The 21,545-nt window shown below is 38.2% G+C and overlaps 1 protein-coding gene across 1 annotated transcript in view; it reads left to right on the top strand.

Moving 5' to 3' along the window:
* Positions 1 to 21,545, top strand: part of Unc50 (Unc50 RNA binding protein) — a 141,876-nt gene that overhangs the window by 93,111 nt on the left and 27,220 nt on the right. The window contains exons 5-6 of the mRNA XM_090370528.1: positions 17,914 to 18,034; positions 20,689 to 20,828. Of these exons, the coding sequence (XP_090226654.1) occupies positions 17,914 to 18,034; positions 20,689 to 20,828 (261 nt within the window). The remainder of the gene's footprint in view (positions 1 to 17,913; positions 18,035 to 20,688; positions 20,829 to 21,545) is intronic.

The following is a 21,545-nucleotide window of genomic DNA, read 5'->3' as shown; positions in this document are numbered from 1 at the left end:
AAATTATGGGCTTCCAGCTCTACTGAAAACAGACAAGAAGAAGTAATTTTAGCCAGAGCCAGAATCGGCCATACTCATTTAACCCATCTGTTTCTTTTGTCAGGAAATGGTCCTCCCCAGTGTAATCATTGTCATACACCACTCACAGTCAAACACATACTTCTGGACTGTACTCTATATAATAATGCTCGACTAATGTCTTTCAATTCTCTGTCAAATTTAAAGGAACCTTTGTCACTTAGCCATATCATAGGCGAAAATTCAGATCTTGCAGAATTCTTCTCCTTCCTAAAACGAATAGGATTGTATAACCGTATTTAACTTCTTCTAAATCAACAAACACAGACAGTATGCACCACTTCCATAAGTGCAATATGGCCTAAGTAGCCATTGCACTTTAAACCCAAACAACAACAACAATTGGTGAACTTTTAATTTTGTTTTTCATTTAAAATGATAAACTGAAGCAAATTGAGGGCTTCTGATAAAATTTTAACCATAATTGTCGTGTTTACCAAAACTGTTGTATAAAGACTGTAAATGCTCATTTTGGAATATTTTGAGAGCACCCATCAAATATTGCTTAACTTTGCCTTAACTATTAATAAATATCTTTTTTTTATATTTCTCTTTGTGATGCTAGTCATTAACGTAACATACCGTCGTAAAAAGGGTTAGAAATGTGAAATTCTTAGGTGAAGCACTTACTTTGAACACCAGTGTATATTGTAAAATCTGAAAAATGTAACAACTTTGGTCCTGTGTACTTTGGATCCTTTCAAGAAGCTATTGCAATCTCCATACATTGCCACAGTATTCCAAGTGCAGTTTCACAATTGCTTTGTACAGTCTCTACTAGTAAATGTTTGATAAATCATCAATAGGACACTATTGGACTTCCTTGCCATCTGACTACATTGCTCAGAGGAATTCAATACTGAACATCTTAACTCCCAAATCCCTTTCTTCCTCCACAATTTTTTACTCAATCTGACCAAGTGTATTCACAGAGTGTAAAAACTTTATTTTGCTGCCTTAAAACATAAATGCCATTTCCTGACCATCCTTGAAGCATCTCCAAGTCACCCTGAAGGTACATTGCTTGGTGTTGATCATTAACCATTCTTCCAGTTTTCACATCAGCTGCAAATTTTAACATCACATCTTCCATCCCTTCTTCGATGTTACTTATGAAAATCAGAAATAAGTGGTCCTTGGGGGACTGCACTTCTAATGTTAGACCAAACTAAAGAATAACTGTTAATCACAACCCTCTGCTTCCTGTCCTTCAGCCATCCTGTAATCAGTGTTGCCATTTGAGATTTGTAAATTGCACTAGGTGATCTTCAAAAAGGAGCTAAAATTACAATAAATAGTACCAGATAAAGTGCTAAAAACATGTTTGTTAATTTTCTGTACATTTTTTATAACACCAGATGGTTCTTGTAGTTTCTAAATTTAGTCTTCTTATTAGTCCTTAATCATTTTAGCTTTTGTAAAGAATTTAAAGTAATTTGTCTTAACTTAATCAGAATATTGTATTAAAATTCATTAATATAACTTTATAATGCAATCCTGTTGGAACTCTACAATTGCTAATTTTGATTTCTTTCATGTTTGAACTGCTCTATAGGCTTGATATGGGGTTCAGTTGAACCTTGAGAATGTTGCCAAAGTATTAAATGTAAATTGATGTGATTTACTTCAGAAAACATTTAAAACTCCAATCACTTGGTGTAACACTGTTTTTATTTCCTTTAAATCATAGATAATAAAATCAATTTTTTATATTTTGAAATAAATTGATTTTAACAGAATGGACTTCAGTATACATCCATAGTGAGTTTTCTTGTTTTCAATTCTTCAAATTCAAATAGTACAGTATTACAACTCCCAACATTTTTATAATGCTAATGTCATTACTTTCATCGATAACACTAGTTTACAAATTTAAGTTTGTTCACTGGGGTTTGAATTTCAATAGGTCCTACTGCCGAAATATATTGCTGTGATTTCAAATATGACTTAGATTTTTTTCTATCACATCCAGATACATCACAATTTAAGAAATAAAAAAGTATTGTTTTTTACGAAAGTATATAACTTTATTGTACTTAGTAATGACGAATTGATAGGACACTTACATTTTAAAATATCAAAAAATACGTAAATACTAACAAGTATTAATCAAAATTCTGAAACTTTCATTAATCAGACCTTCGTCTCTTTGTTTGAAAAGAACATTTAATCATTTTTCTTTCATATACAGTGCCAGGTTTCTCTCTTTTTAAACACCAAAAGTAGTCGGCCATCATGCTTGTATTCTGCCTTCCCTGGTATCTCTGCTACATTTCCTATATGTCCTGATGAAATCTCTCCCCTTGTTCTTTGCTTATCTGTGCAAGATTTTCGGGGAAAAATCAAGATGGGCATGCAAAAAGTGAATTTTGCTGCTCATATTGCAACCTAAATTGCAAAGCTTTTCGGGCATATTTTGAACAATTTTCTCATAATCCTGTGATTTATGATTTCCTAGAAAGTTTTCCATTACACTTTTAAAAGCAATCCAGGCTTCCCTTTCAACGTCAGTCATAGTAGTTTAAAACTGACATCTAAAACCAATTTTCTAATTTGGGGACCAATGAAGATACCCTTCTTAAGTTATGCATCAGATAAACCAGGAAATTTACTGCAAAGGTACTTAAAGCAGTTGCCATCCTTATTCGGTGCTTTAACAAATTGCTTCATTATGCCTAACTTGATATGCAGTGGAGGTAAAAGTATTTTATCTGGCTTCACCAAACTTTCGTGCACAATAATTTTTGACCCCCAGTGTAAGATTGTGCCTCTGAGGCCATTGCTTCTTTGTCCAATGCAGTGCTTAAGCTCTGCTATCCCATTCACAAATAAAGCATGGCATTTTAGTGTACCCATCCTGTTGCCCCAACAACATACATAACACTTTTTAAGTCTCCAAAGTTGCCATTCATGATCTTGATATTTAATTTTCTCCAGAAGCAACTTTAGATTGTCATAAATTTCTTTTAAGTGGACTGAATGAGCAACTGGCACAGATGTGTACTTATCTCCATTATACAAGAGAACACCTTTTAAACTAGTCTTAGAAGAGTCTATAAATAGTGTCTATTCACTAGGAACATATGATGGAGCTCTTAAGGCACTTATTAAACCAGCGATATCATTGCAATATACGAGAGGACCTTGTGAAAAATACTATATAAACTCCCTTTCGTGATTTCTGTACCAGGAAAATGATGTACCTGGAGCAACTAAGTTCTTCGCTTGAAGTCTGAATCCCAGAATTTCAGCAGCATACTTTGGAAGACCTAAGTCCCTTACTAAGTCGTTCAGATCGACTTGCATGAATTGCTGTGGCATTAAAATATTTTCTGGTTGATAACATTCCTCTTCACTAACCTCTTTAGCTTCTGCTTTGATGGAAGAAGATGTGGACTTCAAAGTTTCTGGTGGAGGTTTTACAGGCAGATCAGGTCCATGCAGAACTGGTCTAACGGCTGACGGTAGATCTGGATTGATATTTATTACTTAAAGCGGTCCCAGCCAACCAATGGCAACCTTGCTGTCAGTTACACATAATTTAGCAGTACTCTTATATGCTCCCTCTCCTGTTTGCTCAAGTACAGGGAGGGAAAAAACCTGCCAGGTAGATCTGGATATTTGATGGCCTTGTTATTTTTTGAATTGCAACCTTTAATGTCACATACACAAAAGTAACATTCGGCATGGCTTACTGGCTCGCGCCACACCATAGGAATAGCAAATGGCAAGCACACCTTTTTTCCTTGACTCCATTTTCTAAGATGTTCGACACATGTATGGCATACTTTATGCGGTGCCCACGATTTATCCTGATCGCCTCTGCTTTACAGGAACAAAACAACTACATATGTAACAAAATATGTCGGGACTGTTTATACACTTTCTGGTTGCCATACTAAAAGAAAACTAACACACAATGAGAGCTCACAACGGTTTTTACAGGAGTACTGTGACTGCATAAGGGATGTGCCACTTATATAGGCTCTGTGGTTGAGTGGACTGTACAAACAAGTGAGTGCATGCTCAGACAAGTTTAACCCGTAACTACACACAGGAGTCTCCCAGACTCCACTTGGAAAATAAAATTCTGGGAATCACAGATGGGCCACAAGAGTGGGGTGGGGGGATGTCTACCTTCCTGGGTCCCGGTCGGCTACCTTGCAGTGTGTGTAGTTACGGGTTAAACATGCACAATATGTTGTATTTGAGGCAAATATTTGATACTGATTATGAATATAGGGATATAAAACTTGTAAACCATTGCAGAAACTAAAGTTATGTACACATTTGTGTATAATACCTAGGTAATATTTTGTTAATGAATTGTGAAAAATCTTTACGTGATAGAAACAAACTGACTTCAGTTTAGTAATCAGTAAACATGCATTAATAACTGCCACATACTTTTATTCAAACCCCAGATATACTGTAAACCAGTGTAATTAAACTGAAATTTCTGTTTCCTAAACCAGATTTTAAATCTACCACGAAATGTGATGCTATAGCATTGCATATTATTGAAGTACATTTTGTTCTCTGCAGTTTGAAAACCTTATGTTCCTTGCTGTCTGAAAAACGAAATTTACAAAGATCTCTCAAATGATCAACTACCCTTAATGCACAATACACAGCTAAGAAAAGTGATGTGCTACTTTCTGCCTTTGCACCTTCTCTTTCATCAATTTTCTTGAATGGAAATACACTCTGATACTGAGAACTAAAGTGCTCTTTGGCTTTCTTGTGCCTCACTGTATTACAGTGCCTTTCAATATCACTTAATTTGGCTGTCAGCATTATTTACAAAACCATTTTAAATAATCACCGTCTAATTTGCATAGCCAGTATTTAACGTCTTTAAGCCATTAATCACAAAAGCGTTGAATATATTTTTTGTTCGTTTTCACAGAGGGGTAAAATTACACACTCTATTAAAATTCACAAACAAATAAAAAAATTGTTTATTCTAAGAGTAACTAAATCTTCACAAAGGGAATGGACAAATTTTCTTCAACATTCTGTTAAATGTATTCAGAACAATAGATGCCATGCAGAAACAATTTGCGTTACATCTGTGTTTTGGGTAGGATACTCCAGTAATTTTAAATCTGCATTAAGTGACCTTCTATTCTACCCTCTGTTAAGCGGTACATTTTTATTGGTCCCTTAACATTAGCATTAGTAGAGGCATTTGATGCAAGAAAGCAAGCTTATGCAGCATCAGCCAAAAAAAAAAAAAATAAATAAATAAATAAATAAAAAATAACCACTTCCACTTCATCCCTCTGTTCGTTCGAAATACCTGTCCAGCTGAGCCTTAAACTTATTTAGGCTATCAACCTCCACCACAAGGGATGGAAGTCTGTTCCACCAACCAACCACCCGCTGGCTAAAGGCAAATTTCCGCACGTCTATCCTACATCTGTCTTTCCTCAATTTGAATTTATGCCCTCTCAGGTGATTTTTCTGAGTTAGAGGAAGAATCCCATCAGCATTGAGCATGCTTAAACCATTCAAGGCTTTATACACCTCTATCAGATCACTTCGCTGGTGCCTAGTCTCCAGACACTGTAATTTGCAAAACTTAAGCCTTTCTTCGTAAGAGCACCCCTTTGTTCCATTCACTAATCTTGTTGCCCTTCTCTGTACTCGTTCCAGCAGCTCTACATCCTTCTTGAAATGAGGCCTCCAGACCTGTATACAGTACTCTAGGCGTGGCCTGACCATTGCCTTATACAATGGAATAATCACCTCCTTATCCCTGCTGGAAAAATTCCTGTATATCATCGACAATACTCCATGAGCTACTCTTGCAGCCCGTCTGCACTGCTCAGAGAACTTCATATCTGCCTGCACAATCACCCCCAAGTCCCTTTCATTCTCTACCACTGTCAGTGTAGTACCACAGAGTTGATACGTTGCTCTGGGGTTGCTTTTTCCCATGTGTAGTACTTTACATTTGTCAATGTTAAACTTCATTTGCCACCTCTCAGCCCATCTGCTCAACCTTTCCAGATCCTGTTGCAGCAGCATAGTGTCAGTAGTGTCCTTGACAACCCTGCCAACCTTTGTATCATCTGCAAACTTGGACATTAAGCGTGATATACCATCATCAATATCATTTATAAATACAGAAAACAATAACGGACCCAACACTGAGCCCTGAGGGACTCCACTAATAACATTAGTCCACGATGAGCAGTGTCCATTGATTACCACTCTCTGTCTTCTCCCCCTCAACCACCCCTTTATCCATAGCAGCAATTTGCCTCCAATGTCACACTGCTCCAATTTGTGTAGCAGTCTTCCATGTGCAACAGTATCAAAAGCCTTTCTAAGATCCAAGTATATAATATCAAAGTTATTCCCTGCATCCAGTTCTTTTGTGACTGCATCATAGTATCCAATCAAGTTGGTCAGGCAAGACTTCCCCTTAACAAAACCATGCTGTGTCTGAGCTATAACTGAAGTCTTGTCTAAATGATCCTGCAGTGCTTCTTTAACCAGTGCCTCCATTAAATTTCCTGGAACAGAAGTTAGGCTCACAGGTCTATAATTACTTGTGTCAGCCTTTGATCCTCCTTTGTGAATTGGGGTCACATTTGCATATTTCCAGTCTATGGGTACCTCCCCTGAGTCCAAGGAAGCTCTCATAATTATGGCTAAGGGTTTGCTTACTTCCTTTGCTGCCTCCTTTAATATAACTGGATAGATCCCATCCACCCCGGGTGCCTTTCTTGTGTTTATCTTCAACAGTTTCTCCTCCACTTTACTCCCAGTTATTTCAAGATTCTGTAGCTTACTGCTAGAGTTGAATACACCTCTGGCATTCCCCTTGCTGAATAACTCCTCATGTCTGAATGTCGATGCAAAATATTCATTTAGTTTGTTCGCTACCTGAGCAGGATCATCAACAGTTGACCCATCAATATCAAGTGGACCAATCTGATTCATCCCCTTCCTTCTAGAGTTTACATAAGTAAAGAACTCTTTGCTGTTTTTCTTTGCATCCCTTGCCAAGGATTTCTCGTAATCTGCCTTCGCCTGCCTAACCTCCTTTGTAACTTGGTTGCATATCAACTTGTATCTATCATAGGCTTCTGTGTCATGTGTTAATTTGTAAGTATCCCATGCATTTTTCTTCTCTGCCATATGCCTCATTAGTTCATCTGACATCCATTTTGGCCTAAACCCTGAACAATATTTCTTAGTTGGTATGTAAAGCCTAGTAGCTTCCAAGATAAGTTCTTTGAATGCTTCCCATTTTGAATTTGCTGTTGGTAACATCATCAGTTGGTCCCACTGTATAGAATTTAAATACTGTCTCAGTCCATCGTAGTCGCCTTTACGGAAGCAATAACCCTTCCCTTTACCCCTAATGGTAGTTACCTCTTTCAGTAAATCCCACTTCAGCACACTGTGATCACTGCCACCTAGTGGTTCATTTATCTGCAGATTCTTAATGCATGAAGAATCACTGCTGATAATCAAATCAAGAGTATTACTCCCTCTAGTTGTCTCCCGAACATGCTGATGTAGAAAACAATCATCCAATAAATCCACAAAAGCCCTGCTAGTGTGTGAGTAACCAGCCCCCAAATTCCAGTCAATATCTGGGAAATTAAAATCTCCCATTATAAGACTCTCTGATTTACTGGCCCACTCTATTTCCCTGTACAGTTCCTTATTATACTCATCAGAGTCATTAGGCCTATAGCACACTCCTACTCTCAATTTTGATCTCCCAATGCTTATGTCACACCAAACTGACTCAACACTGCACTGTCCAGCGATGTCGACTGGCTTCACTTCCTTGGTTTTTATGTGTTTCTTAACTAATAGCATAACCCCTCCCCCCTTCCTATCCTGTCTATCCTTTCTGTAGACGTTGTACTCCCCAAATTGCATTTCTGCATCCCTTATATCTGTGTGACACCACGTCTCTGATATCCCAACAATATCTGCCTTTGATGTTTTGAGCAATACCTCAAATTCATCAAATTTATTTACTAAACTCCTAGCATTGGTGTACACGCAAGTATACCTGCACCTGTTTCTATTCTTAGCTACCCTAACACAACCCATGTGTTTACTTGTACCGCAATGGCTCCCAGCAGTCTCTGAAATACCATGCATCTTGTTTTTCAGGCTTCTGCTCATTCTAATAGAAGCAGTGCAAGAATCTCTTTCACCTCTGCCAGTGGCTACTGTCAATCTATTGGTCTTTGTCTCCCCCCAAGCTAGCAGTTTTCCGACCCATCTAACACTGCCTCGATAGCATCAGCAAATATTCTTGCACCCTTTCTATTTAAGTGTATCCCATCCCTGTAGAAGCAATCTCTCCTGTTAACAAGTACAGTCCAGGCTGAAAAAAATTCTACCCCTTGAGCCTTGCACAATCTTTCCAGGGCCGAATTGATCGACAAGGCTCTCATCATATACTCCCTCCTATCGTGTCTGGGCAGAATTGCAGACACTAAACAATTGCAGACCCTTGACAAATCATACTTGAGAACACTTTCTTAAGCACCAGAAGTAAGCAGTGCAATCAGTATCCCAAAGCTAAAGTGACCTGCATTAAGCAAGCATTTTTATTGTCAAAAAAGTTGCATTTTTCTTTTATTTTTCTATTTAGTTGGTCAGCATGAAAATAGGCAGTTGACTACACAGTTATAGTTTTCTCTTTTTTATCACAACAAATAATGATACCATAAAACAACAATATAAATGGCAACACAATATGCACTAAAAATAAATCCTTGAATTTTAATAGAAATTTACAGAAGAAGAGCGAACATGAGGCACTGTTTACATAACCAATTTATAGTTCAGTGCTATTGTAGTAATTCAGAACATGGAATGTCTGTATGTACCACAATTAGAGAGAGATTTACATGGTTTCCCAGCAAAGTTTTGGTTTTGATATGTTTCTTAAACTACTATAACTACAAGATGCTTGGCAGTTTAGTACTGGACAGCATTAAGAAATGTTGCATCACAGTTTCAGCTTAAAAGAGGGCATTTTTCAAGAAAAATAAAGAAATGCATCAAATGTTGCACATTGACTGCTGTTGCATATAATAGATTGCTGTACAAATTGGAGCAGTGTGGCATTAAGGGCAAGTCACTGCTATGCATAAAGGGATGGTTGAGTGGGAGAAGATAGTTGTTATCAATGGATACTGCTCTTCATGGATTAATGTTATCATTGGAGTCTCTCAGGGTTTAGTGTTGGGTTCATTGTTGTTTTCTGTATTTATTAATGATACTGATGAAAGTATATCAGGCATAATGTCTAAGTTTGCAGATGATATGAAGTTTGCAGGTTGGGTTAATGACAGACAGTAGTGATGGTATGCTACTGCATAAAGATGTACAAAAATTAGGCAGTTTGGCTGAGAATTGGCAGTTGAGGTTTAACATTGACAGGTGCAGAGTATTGCATGTGGGTAGTAGTCAGATATTGTTGGAATTTCAGAGATGTGGTGTCATTTAGATGTAAGGGATTCAGAATTTAAACATGGGGAGTGCAATATGTACAGAAAGAACAGACAGGATAGGAAGGGTTAGGCAGTGGCAGTGCAATGTTGAATCAGTTTAGTGTAACATAAGCACTAGGAAAGTGCTTTGTCACACATAAGAAAAATTGAGAGTAGGAGTGTATTATAGGCCTAATGTCTCTGATGAGTACAATGAACAATTATACAGAAAAAGAGTGGGCCAGTAAATCAGAATGTCTTATACTTCCCAGATATTGTCTGGAACTTGTGGGTTGGTCATTCACGCAGTAGCAAGGCTTTTGTGGACTTATTGGATGATCATTTTCTACAGCAGTATGTTCAAGAAGCAACCAGAGGGAGTAATACTCTTGATCTGCTTATCAGCAGCGATTCTTCATGCATTAAAAATCTAAAGGTAAAAAAAAAACCATTACATTAATGTGGCATTTACTTGAAGGCATAGCTACTGTCGAGAGTAGAGGCTTTTGCTTTCATTAGGGCGAATTTAGTGGTTTTAGACAGTTTGCAAATTCTTTGAAGTGGAACTAACTGATGATGGTACCAACATGGTCCTTGAGGTTGTCACAAACATTCTCTCAGATAGGCCAGACAAGCTGTACTTGCTACCTGGGAGTCAAACGTCGATGGAACTGATATTCAGATGACATTCAAGTCAAGTGGACCCAATTTCGGCGAAGTCCAGACGGTCAGTGACAGCTAAATCCTCTGCTTGCACCTTCACGATGGTGGGACTGTTAGTAATCCTGGGTATAACCTCCATGCACAAGTACATGGTGGGTGACCACCCAGGTGTGGACCAACATAAGCAGGGGTCGAGGTGTGGCATCCACACCACATGGAGGAATGCCGCCCCTCTGTGTTACCAGGCAATACTAGGTGGTAGATGACTCTCATAACTGGTGGAAGCCATGTTTAGTCACCAGAGCTAAGTTCCGGTCAACCCTTCCCCATCTCTTCCATCATGCAGTATGACTGATGACTTTTGAGGTTACAATCAACATCATGGCGAGATCCACTCTTCCTTACATTTCGAGGGTACAGCTCTAAAACAGGCGCCTCCGTAGCCAGGTGGGAAGGAGCAGCAGTGCGTAGCACACGCTTCTTGATTAGACCGGGGTTCGAGCCCGTCACCACCAAATACGGAGGATGCGGAAAAGTCAAGGGAATGACCACCGCATATCCCGGAGCAATATGGCCTTAGTTGCTAATGCTCCTAAAAACCAAATAACAACAACAACAAACAGCTCTAAAACACTGTTCGCAGGCCAGCCGCCAGTTAGTACACCGGACCGAACCTATTGGTAACTCTTTAGGTGGCTTCCGGATCAGCTAGTGTATAATCTTGCTACCTCTACTCTGCCAGATAGTGACTGGTGGGAGTCAGAGTACTGTGTATGTGGGGGGCATTATCGAGGCCACATTATGTCAAGCATCTGGGTATATTCTTACCATGTGTACATTATATCCAAAAATTTCATTACTTCATACAGCATGTCCCCCCCCCCCACTTTTTCTTACTGTTGAATACACCATGAATTGTCAAACTAATAGAGTAAGCTTATCTGCGAAAAGATCAAAACCTCCCAAACACTTCCTAGTTCATTTCACAAATATACGTGGTCTCAATTCTAATCTCAACGATGTCCATTTCCACTTGCAGTCTACCAAACCCCATGTTCTTTTTCTGACAGAATCTCAGTTATTGGTTGATTCAATGACTCATCTCAGTTGCCCAAATTATTTGCTGTATGATTCCTTTCGCCTCAAAGGTGGTGGTACTTGTGCATATGTCTGTTCCGATATTTCCTGTCAGAGACTTGGTAATTTGGAATCTCCTCTTTTCGATCTACTCTGGCTTAAAATCTATCTCATTGTGTCAAATTCATCTGTTGTCTCTACTATTCTCCCAACTCCACTAATCACTTGGAGCCCTTTGACTTCCTCTCTTTGTAACTTGACTTTCTCCAGTACAACTTTCCTAACAGTGAGGTAATTTTCCTTGATTTTAATGTTCACAACTCCAGTTGGCTTCCGTTTTCTAGTCATATCGACCCAGCTGGTCAAGATGCTGAGGCTTTTGCAATTACTAATGACTTTGCAGAGATTGTTCATTTACCTACAAGAATACCTGACAATCCTAACCATACAGCCAACATGCTTGATCTTTTTCACACAAACAGCCCATCTAAGTACATGGTCGAAGTGAGTGCTCATCCTTTAGGCACCTCAGATCATAACTTTGTGATTGTCTCTTCTCCAATGGAGCCTTTATTTCATGGCTATTCACAACCTCATATTGTTTGGCAAGAATGCAAAATGGGATGACCTGCGAGATTTATTTTCTTCTTTTCCTTGGTCAGATTACTGTTTCAAAACTTCTCAGAGAAGCTAGCGTTCCAGCAAATCTTTACAGCTGCATACAGGACTATCTTCACAACAGAAGTGTTACAGTCAGAAATGCCTATCGACAAGTCTCTAGAAATGTCTACAAAGGATGCCCCCAGGGCTCTGTCCATGGTCCTTTCCTATGGAATGTGGTCATGGACGAGTTCCTGAACCTAGACCTGGGGGATGTTTCCACCCAAGCCTTCGCAGACGACTTGATACTGACAGTCACTGGAAACTCCAGAGCTTCCCTGGAAACAACAGCCAATGGAGCCCTTACAAAGCTAGAAGAATGGGCCAGCCTCCATAAACTCCATATATCCACTGAGAAAACTACTTCAATTCTACTCAGAGGAACCCTTCAAATAAGCAGGCCGCCGCAGATTAAAATTGCTGGTAGAACTATCAAACTGACAACTGAGATGAAGTACCTTGGGGTAATTCTCGACCCCAAGCTCACATTTTACCTGCATATAGACTACCTTCATCGCAAAGTCAGGAACTACACGGCAATGGTAGTGAGGATCAGCAGGTCTGACTGGGGCCTAAATCGCCGCTCACTGCACATGCTATACAAAGCTGTATTCATTCCCACTATAACCTACTGTGCAGGTGTCTGGTTTCATTGTGCACTCATTGTTCGTAACCAAAGGAAGCTCACCTCCATCCAGCGTAATATCCTTCTCACTATCACCCTTGCCTGCTGCACAGTAAGCAACCCAGCGCTCCAAGTCTTGGCAGGAGTTCTCCCTCTGGACCTGCAGATAATTCGCAAAGGTGTGCACTACTGGCTCGCAAAGGGACTCCCTACCACCATCCTGGATTTCACTACAAACCCAGCAAACACCATCAAAGAAGAAAAAAAGTGCCTTGCAGTCTACCTTCTTAACACCTGGCAGAACAGATGGAATACCACCCCCAAAGGTTCCATCACTAAAAAATTCTTACCTGAAATAGCCCAGATCTACCCTAAAGCTCCAGCATGGTCAGCCCAGGGTTATATACCACTTTCCTGATTACAGGCCATGGATCTATAAATCACAAACTTCCCTCTATGAACATCGTGGATGATCCTCGCTGGCTTTGTGGTGAAAACGAAGACTGGGATCACATATTCTATGTTTGCCCGCTCTACGAGGACCTGCGAACGTTTCTCATATCAAAAATACATACCTTGCCTCGAGGAAATGAACATTTTCTGATCAATGAGGAAGACCAGTACCACGCCTTTTCTGCCTTCGCCCATGATCTCGTCACCAGAAGAAGATCACTGGTACAACGTCCTGGAACTGATGCACATTGATGAACACTCTTTCTCATATACTGAACATCTTCACGTAGATTGTGACCACTTCTAGCTACTGGACTTGACACTCAAGTTGCTTGAATTGTTTCATCTGTGTCTCTCTTGATACGTGATTGCCTTCCCACCCTCTCGAGGGGCCTCTTCTTCCACTTCCGCTTAGGTGAGAGAATTCCCAACCAACCTGTGGAGGATGCCTTCCCTTACATCCTCCGTCGCTCTGTCTATACTTCCTTTCCTTTATCCTCTCCAGTACATCCTGTACCCTATTTTATTATTTTATATATATCTTTTTTTTTTTTTTTACTTGGTCTCATTCCAGGAAGCTCAGGTGACCTGGAGGAGACTAGCCAGAGAATTATGGGCAGCCTGGCTACCTCCTAGTGGTGTGTGCGGGCAACGTGGGGTCCCATCAGGGGCCCTGCGGCCAAAAGCCAGGACACCCAACAGAACCCAGCACAATACTTCATTTACAACACAAAAATTTTTTTCTGGCTTTCACAGTGATACTGTTTGTCTCCACAGAGTATATATGGCGCAGATGTGGGAAACCACCGGAGGCGCCTTTCCCCCCAAAACTATGCACACTATGTTTCAAAACTTCTTATGTCAATGTTTGCTCAGATCGTATCAGTGAAATTATTCTTGTAGGCATGGAATCCTTTATTCCACACTCCACTTTAAAATCTCGTCCTTTATCTAAACCTTGGTTTCCCAATAAATATGCTAAGGCTGTTCAAGAGACATTGCATATAGTAATTGGCTTGTTTCCAATTCTTCAGTTTCATTTTCTGCTTCACAGAAGCTTGCAACAATTGTAAAGCAGTCATTAATCCGCCAGACTAGATTTAGAACAGTAGAAAAGCTAAGAGTAGAAAACTTGCTTCTTGCCCTAATGGTAGCCAAGCATTCTGGTCTCTTGCCAAAGCTATTGGCCACAACTTTTGCCTATCTCTGCTTCCACCTCTGTCAAAACCAGATGGTTCTGTTGTCACTTCAGCCAAGGATAAAGCTGACCTGCTAGCATCCCATTTTTCTTCCAACTCTTGTATTAATGATCTTGGTAAAACACCTCCCACCATTCCTAACACGCTCCATTCAATGCTTCCTGTGGTCTTCTGTCAAAAGGATGTTAGAAGGATTTTGACGAATCTTGATGCTAAGTAAGCTCCAGGTCCTGATGGTATTTCTGCACTTGTTCTGAAAACGTGTGCTCCTGAACTTACTCCTGTTCTTTGCTGCCTTTTTTTCACTTTCTTATTCCAAAGGTGTTTTTCCTTCTGCTTGGAAATTGGCTCATATCCAGCCAGTTCTAAAAAGGGTGATAAGTCCATCCCATCCAATTATCGTTGCATTGCAATTGCTTCTACTCTTTCTAGAGTAATGGAGAAATCAATTAACTGCCAACTCTTAAAGTACCTAGAAACCTTCTGTCTGATCAATGATCGCAACTATGGATTTCGTCAGTGTCGATCCACTGGTGATATTCTAGCTTATGTTACCCATTTATGGACTAATTCAATGGAAAAGTTTGGTGAAACACAAGCAGTTGCTCTTGACATCTCAAAGGCTTTCGATCAAGTGCAGCATAGTTGTCTTCTAAACAAGCTTCCATCTTATGGTTTGCCAACTGTTTTTTGTAATTGGTTATCCAGTTTTCTCTCTGATTGCACACTGAGAGTGATGGTAGATGGCTCTGTCTTCTAACTTCTCCACTAATGCTGGTGTCTCTCCAAGTTCAGATCTTTCACCCACTCTTTTCCTCTTGTATATTAATGGCCTTCTTCCATTGACTGGAAATCCTATCCAAAGTTTTGCCGATGGTAGCACATTGCATTCCACTTTCCATTTTGAGAAACCTTGTCCTGTTCAATCAGCTTCAACTTCTCAAATATCCGCTACCAGTTCCTTAAATGCCGATCTCCAGGTAATTCTCCAGTGGGAGCAAAGACAACTTAGTTGATTTCGATCCTTCTAAAACTCAGTCTTGTCTTATATCTCTCAAAAAGGAACCTTCTGCCCCTCTACTTACCTTTGGTGACACTTCAATTTCTAGGCAAAATGATATAGCTCTTTTGGGGATTACTCTGACTTCTAATCTCTCTTGGCACAAGCACATTACAAATATTGCTTCCTCTGCATCTAAAAATCTTGGTTTTCTCTTTTGCTCTCGGCGTTACTTTTCTTCCAAACAGCTGTTCATTCTGTACAAATCGCAAATCTGCCCTACCGTGGAATATTGTTCCCAAATCTGGGGCTGTACCCCAAAACCTATCTCAGGCTTCTAGATTCCATTTAGAAGAGGGCAGTTAGGTTAATTAATGACTCCTCTCTAACAGTGTCTCTCCACTCTGTCTCATAGATGTACTCTTTCTGCTGCATGCCTTTTCTACAGATACTTCCATGGGCACTGTTCTTCTGAATTGGCTTCTATAATTCCCGCTCTCTCTCTCTCTCTCTCTCTCTCTCTCTCTCTCTCTCTCTCTCTCTCTCTCTCTCTCTCTCTCTCAAAACAGTCTGAACACATGCTGCCACCGCCAACATCAATTTACTGTCCAACTTCAAACTCACAGAATCAACTTTTCATCTTCCTCATTTATTCATTCAACTGTCATTTTCTGGAACAACCTTCCTTCATACGTATTGCAGTCTACAGAAGTTCAAGTCTAATGTCAACAAATATCTTCTTTCGTCTTCTCAACCTCCAATCTAAGCACGGTATTAAGTACTGTAGGTTCTAATATCTGTCGTGTTTGTGGTTTTCATTAAAAAAAAAAAAAAGTAGTACTCCCAGACTAATTGTATGTACCATTTGTATGGTACTACACTCAGGGAAATGGAAAATGAAAAAGACATGAGGGGTAATTGTAGATGTAAAGTTCTCTGAGAAGTGTAAACAGGCTGCTAGGACAGTACCCAGGGTTAATGATATATGGGAATTTTGCTAGCAGAGATAAGGGGGTGATTATTACATTGTATATGGCACTGGTTAGGCTGCATTTTGAGTGCTACATACAGGTCTGGAGGTCTCGTTTTAGGAAGGATATAGAGCTGATGGAACGGGTACAGATAATGGCAACGAGATTGATGGGGGGAACAAATTGGTACTCTTACCAAGAAAGGCTTCAGTTCTACAAATTGCAGTGTCAGGAGATGAGGCACCTGCAAGGTTATCTAATTGAGGCATTTAAGGCTTTGAATGGATCGAGCAAGCTCAGTGCTGATGGGATTCTTCCTCTTGCTCAGATTACACACGAGGGGAACAGAAATTCAAATCGAGGAAGGATTTTTGCAAAATAGATGTGTGGAAGTTTGTCTTTAGCCAATGGGAGGTTAGTTAGTTATTTTGGGTTTTTAGGAGCATTAGCAACTAAGGCCATATTGCTCCGGGATATGCGGTGGTCATTCCCTGACCTTTCCGCATCCTCCGTATTTGGTGGTGACGGGCTCAAACCCCGGTCTAATCAAGAAGCGTGTGCTACGCACTGCTGCTCCTTCCCACCTGGCTACGGGGGCGCCAGTGGGAGGTTAATTACTGTAACATACTTCCATCTGATGTGGAAGTGAAGAGCTTGAATAAATTCAAGGAAGGACTAGACAAACTGTTAGAACAGGATTGATAGGTGAAAATGGAATTTTTTTTTTGCTGATGCTGTATAATCTTGCTTTCTTGCATCATTTGCCACTTATATTAATATCCATATACTAATACTAACTATGGCATTAGAAATTGTAAAAAGTGCCAAAAGCACAATACAATATGAGAAGGTTCTACCTAGAAAAAAGCAATATATCTAGCATAAAAAGCGCTAAAACGGCAGTGCTTCCTGCAATCCATCATAGAATCTAACCAGTAATTACACGTTCCATCTTTTACAGTAACTTCTCATGAGGGTCATATTGAACGGTGCTATCCCTTATTAATATATCATTCAATTTATTATATTTATAATTGATCTTTTTTTGTATAGAATTTATTGATTTTATTCTTGTACTGAGCTATACATTGTGTTGGCTCCATGGCACATATGTGGCTACTTATTTGCTAAAAATGAGCCTTTTCTCTTTGCTCGTAATAAGATCTCTCACGCTCACACTGACTACACATAAGGGGGCATAAATTCTGCTAATTACACGTATTCTTATAATCCCTATATATATATATATATATATATAACTGAGCTGTCTGAGTTCATAATTTGCAACTTTTTCCCTGAAATCATGTGATTTTTTGCCCAGCTTTTTAGGCAACTCTGGTTTGAACACTTACCTTTTCTGATCCCTCCAGATGAATTACTGTTATTGCAAAGATGCTAAATATTGTGCACTTATATTGTATTGTTTTCTCTAATTTCATCAGACAAATGTTACTTTGATATTTTTTTTATTTGTGTTATGTGAATATAGTTAACTATGCCAAGCATTGCCAACAAGTGTTTTGACTTTTTACCTTTTATTCATTCTGCTTTGACCTTATGTACATATAAAAAGTTCAATTTTATGTTAATAGATACACCTTATTGAAATAGTGTTTAAAAAAAAAAAAATTAAATTAAATTAATATGAAAATGTTAGTTTTTATTTTATTTATGCCTGCATTATATCATGTAAACCCTTCTATTTCAGTGTCATCAATAGGATTTGCTGTTGTTCTTCGGCTACACTTCCTTGGTTTCCTTAAATTTCTTCTGTGGGTTATATTTGTTGATTGTATTGGTGTTGGTTTATTGGTGTCAACTCTACTGTGGTAAGTCTTAGAAAGGAATTTTTAATATATATATAATATTAATTTAACATTTCTATTTAATATTATATTAATCTAAAAATATATTCTTGGCTAAATGCTCAGAGTATGAAGGAGATGGTTTATGCATGGGTACTGCATATACATCATTTCTACTACCCAGGTAGTATGAATGCATCATTTAATTATATCTCATATTGTGAATACCTTCACGAGTGGCCGAGATATTGCACTGCTTTGAATAAATAATGCTTCACCAGTGGAGAAGACTAATAAGTAACATTAGTCTTCTCCACTGGCAAAGACTAATAAGCAACATTAGTCTTCTCCATTAGTGAAGACTAATAAGTAACATTAGTTCTCTCCACTGGTGAAGCATTACTTATTCAAAGCAGTGCAACACCTCGGCCAGGCATTCTGAAGGTATTCACAATATGAGATATAATTAAACGATGCAATCATACTACCTGGGTAGTAGAAATGATGTATGTGCAGTACCCATGCATAAACCATCTCCTTCATAATATTTTATTTTTTAATTTAATATTGATGTGATGTTAAAAAGCAGAGAAAGAATTAGTTTCCATAGAAAAGTGTTTAATGAAAATTCAAGAAATGGGTAAAACAATGAATGCATTGGTTTTATACCTTTGCATATGCATTTTTGTTATATTCATGTGTTGTTTTTGTCATGATAATTTATAGCATGGTAGGATTGTGAACATGAACCTGAAGCACTCTTTAATATCATGGACAAGTAGAGGGTTTAGAAAAATGAAGGAACTCATTAATATTAGATTTGAATATCTGAAGGTTGTGATTTTTAGAGAATTCATATGGAAGAAGATTGTTCCTGAGAACAATAATAGAGGGAATGAAGGTGGTTGTTGTTGTTTGGTTTTTAGGAGCATTAGCAACTAAGGCCATATTGCTCTGGGGATATGCAGTGGTCATTCCCTGACCTTTCCGCATCCTCCGTATTTGGTGGTCACGGGCTCGAACCCCAGTCTAATCAAGAAGCGTGTGCTGCTCCTGCCCACCTGGCTACGGAGGCGCCAGGGAATGAAGGAAGAGAAAGAAAATTTGTTTGGTGGATTTTAAGTAGTTAGCTTTTTGTTGTATATTGTTTTAATAGATTTACAGAAAAGGATAGAAATCATAGGCAGTACTTCAGAAATGTCTGTACAAAACAATTACATGGCAAAGACTGAGCTCTGTTTTGTATAGATTCAAGAATTTTTAGGAGTGTTATGTAGATATCACCTCATGTATGAGAGCAGTATTCTAATGTAGGCTAGAATTTAGACTTGTATGGCTGTTACACTGGTGTCCAAAATTTAAATTACAGTCATAAGATCTGAGATATCAAGGAAAATAAGTAATTAATAAAATTATATTGCATCTTCTGTGGAAGAAGTAGCCCCTGATGGCTTCCTCTTCTACAAAAGATTTGATAATAGGGAATACAGCCACTTTTCAAAATTGCATGCTGTTTAGCAGGCTAATGATAAGGCTCTGTGATGATAAATGGAGGGTTCTGGGAGCATGGCAACATGCCGGAATTTGCCTTGCTAAAGCAACCCAAACAGGATGAAACAAGAATAGATGAGCCATGCTGTAAGAAAGGTTTTCACTTATGCCATCTGTATTTTACAGTCAGTTTTAAATGTTGTTGGATGACATCCAAAATGCCATCCAACAACAAAAAGTTCTTATTGTGCTGCAGTAAGAACTGTGGGCTCTGAGAAATCTCTACCTGTGCACTGCATTCAAGAAAATTCAAAACTGTGTACATGACAGTGCATATATTTATTTTTCATTTTTATGGCTTTTTATTTTGGTAATTGTAGTAGTATTGATTTCTACTATTTTTCAATGCAGATATGTAGTATTTTTAATCCCCCCCTTGAATGGGCCCCATTGACTAGGACCCATTCAAGAGTATGTGAACTGCAGCTCCAGCTGCTATGGGGAGGGTCAAAATTTACTTATATTGCAATTTGTATATTTAATTCAATCTAGGCGACCCCAAAACTGTGCCTAGCCCTGAGAGTGCTTAAAAGGGTCCTGAATTTAGCTATGTTGTGTATTAAATAGACTTTTGTGGGTTACTCTAAAAAGCTAACTACTATTTATGACTATTTATTTATGCCAGTCCCCTTGAATCATTGAATGGTAGTTTGTATTCCTTTAAATGAAACACCTGGTTTTTTTGCCAAATTTAAAGTAGCACTTATTTTTTCAACACTCATTGTGTGTATCGCAAAACACAAAATTTACACTAAATACTCTTTCTGAATCATGGGTGTTTGATTTTATAAGTTTATCCTGTTACTCTTCAATTTATATTATTGCAAAACACTCTAGTATCATCTACAATCTTCTATAATATTGAAACAATACTCTCACTTTCTGGAATCATCTATGATGTTCTACCACATTGAGGAATCTTCTATGCTTTTCTGGAAACAGCATGTTCAGTTGGATTATTTCTTGAAGTTAATTTTATATTCAACTTTCTTATATTTAACTATATTCATAAGCTGACTTAAAGATATGTCAGCTTGCCTATTAAAATATTATAAATTAATTACAGTATTAAATATTAGAAATTAAAATGATTGATTTTTCTTTTTTATATTTACATGTAATATCAGGTTTATCTGTAATCATTATTTGAGAAAGCCTACTTGCATTGACCAAGATGTAGAATGGGGATATGCCTTTGATGTCCATCTAAATGCATTCTTTCCACTTTTGATAATACTCCACTTTTTTCAACTGTTTTTTTATCATGGTGAGTATATATATATATATACACATCGATTTCTGTCAAAATTTTATCTAGTTGTGTTTATTTAGCATAATATATTTAAGACTCTTTATTATTTTCAGGAAATATAGTTAAGATTTATGGGGAAAAATACTGAATAGCAAACTTTTGATATTTTTCCTATTGCCTTACTTTCTAAATTCATTTCATTTTCTTTTAAGATTTGGAGGTGGGGGGGGGAGAGAGAGAGAGAGAGGGAGAGAGAGAGAGAGAGAGAGAGAGAGAGAGAGAGAGAGAGAGAGAGAGAGAATGAGAATTGCAGTTATTTTATATGAGTTAGTATACAGTGTCTTATAAAAGAGATCAAAAACTTACACCACTATCTTTTACAAAAGGTGAGCAGAATATAAATTTAGTAGGCAGGGATATGTTAATTAAACAATTAGTACTGCTTTTGGACAGATAAAAGCATATGGCCTGTTACAACATGGGCTATACAAAAACAAACATCCTATATTATTAGATGATATTTATTTGTTTTATTCAGTTTCAATATCTGGTTGATATAAGATAAAAATATATTTATCATGTATGATGCTAGCCTAACTTTAAATGTTTACACAGTCCTTATACAGTTATTTAATTTTTTCTTCTATGTATTTGAAAAATGTTTTACATCTCTAATATTATTTTCAATCATAATTGGTACAATATGATATAAATTTCTATTAATACAGTAAA

This window comes from Mastigoproctus giganteus, chromosome 3, assembly GCF_048544385.1.
Source record: "Mastigoproctus giganteus isolate SK-2022 chromosome 3, ASM4854438v1, whole genome shotgun sequence".
In the NCBI taxonomy this organism is placed as follows: Eukaryota; Metazoa; Arthropoda; class Arachnida; order Uropygi; family Thelyphonidae; genus Mastigoproctus; species Mastigoproctus giganteus.
This window is presented reverse-complemented; position numbering and strand designations above follow the sequence as displayed.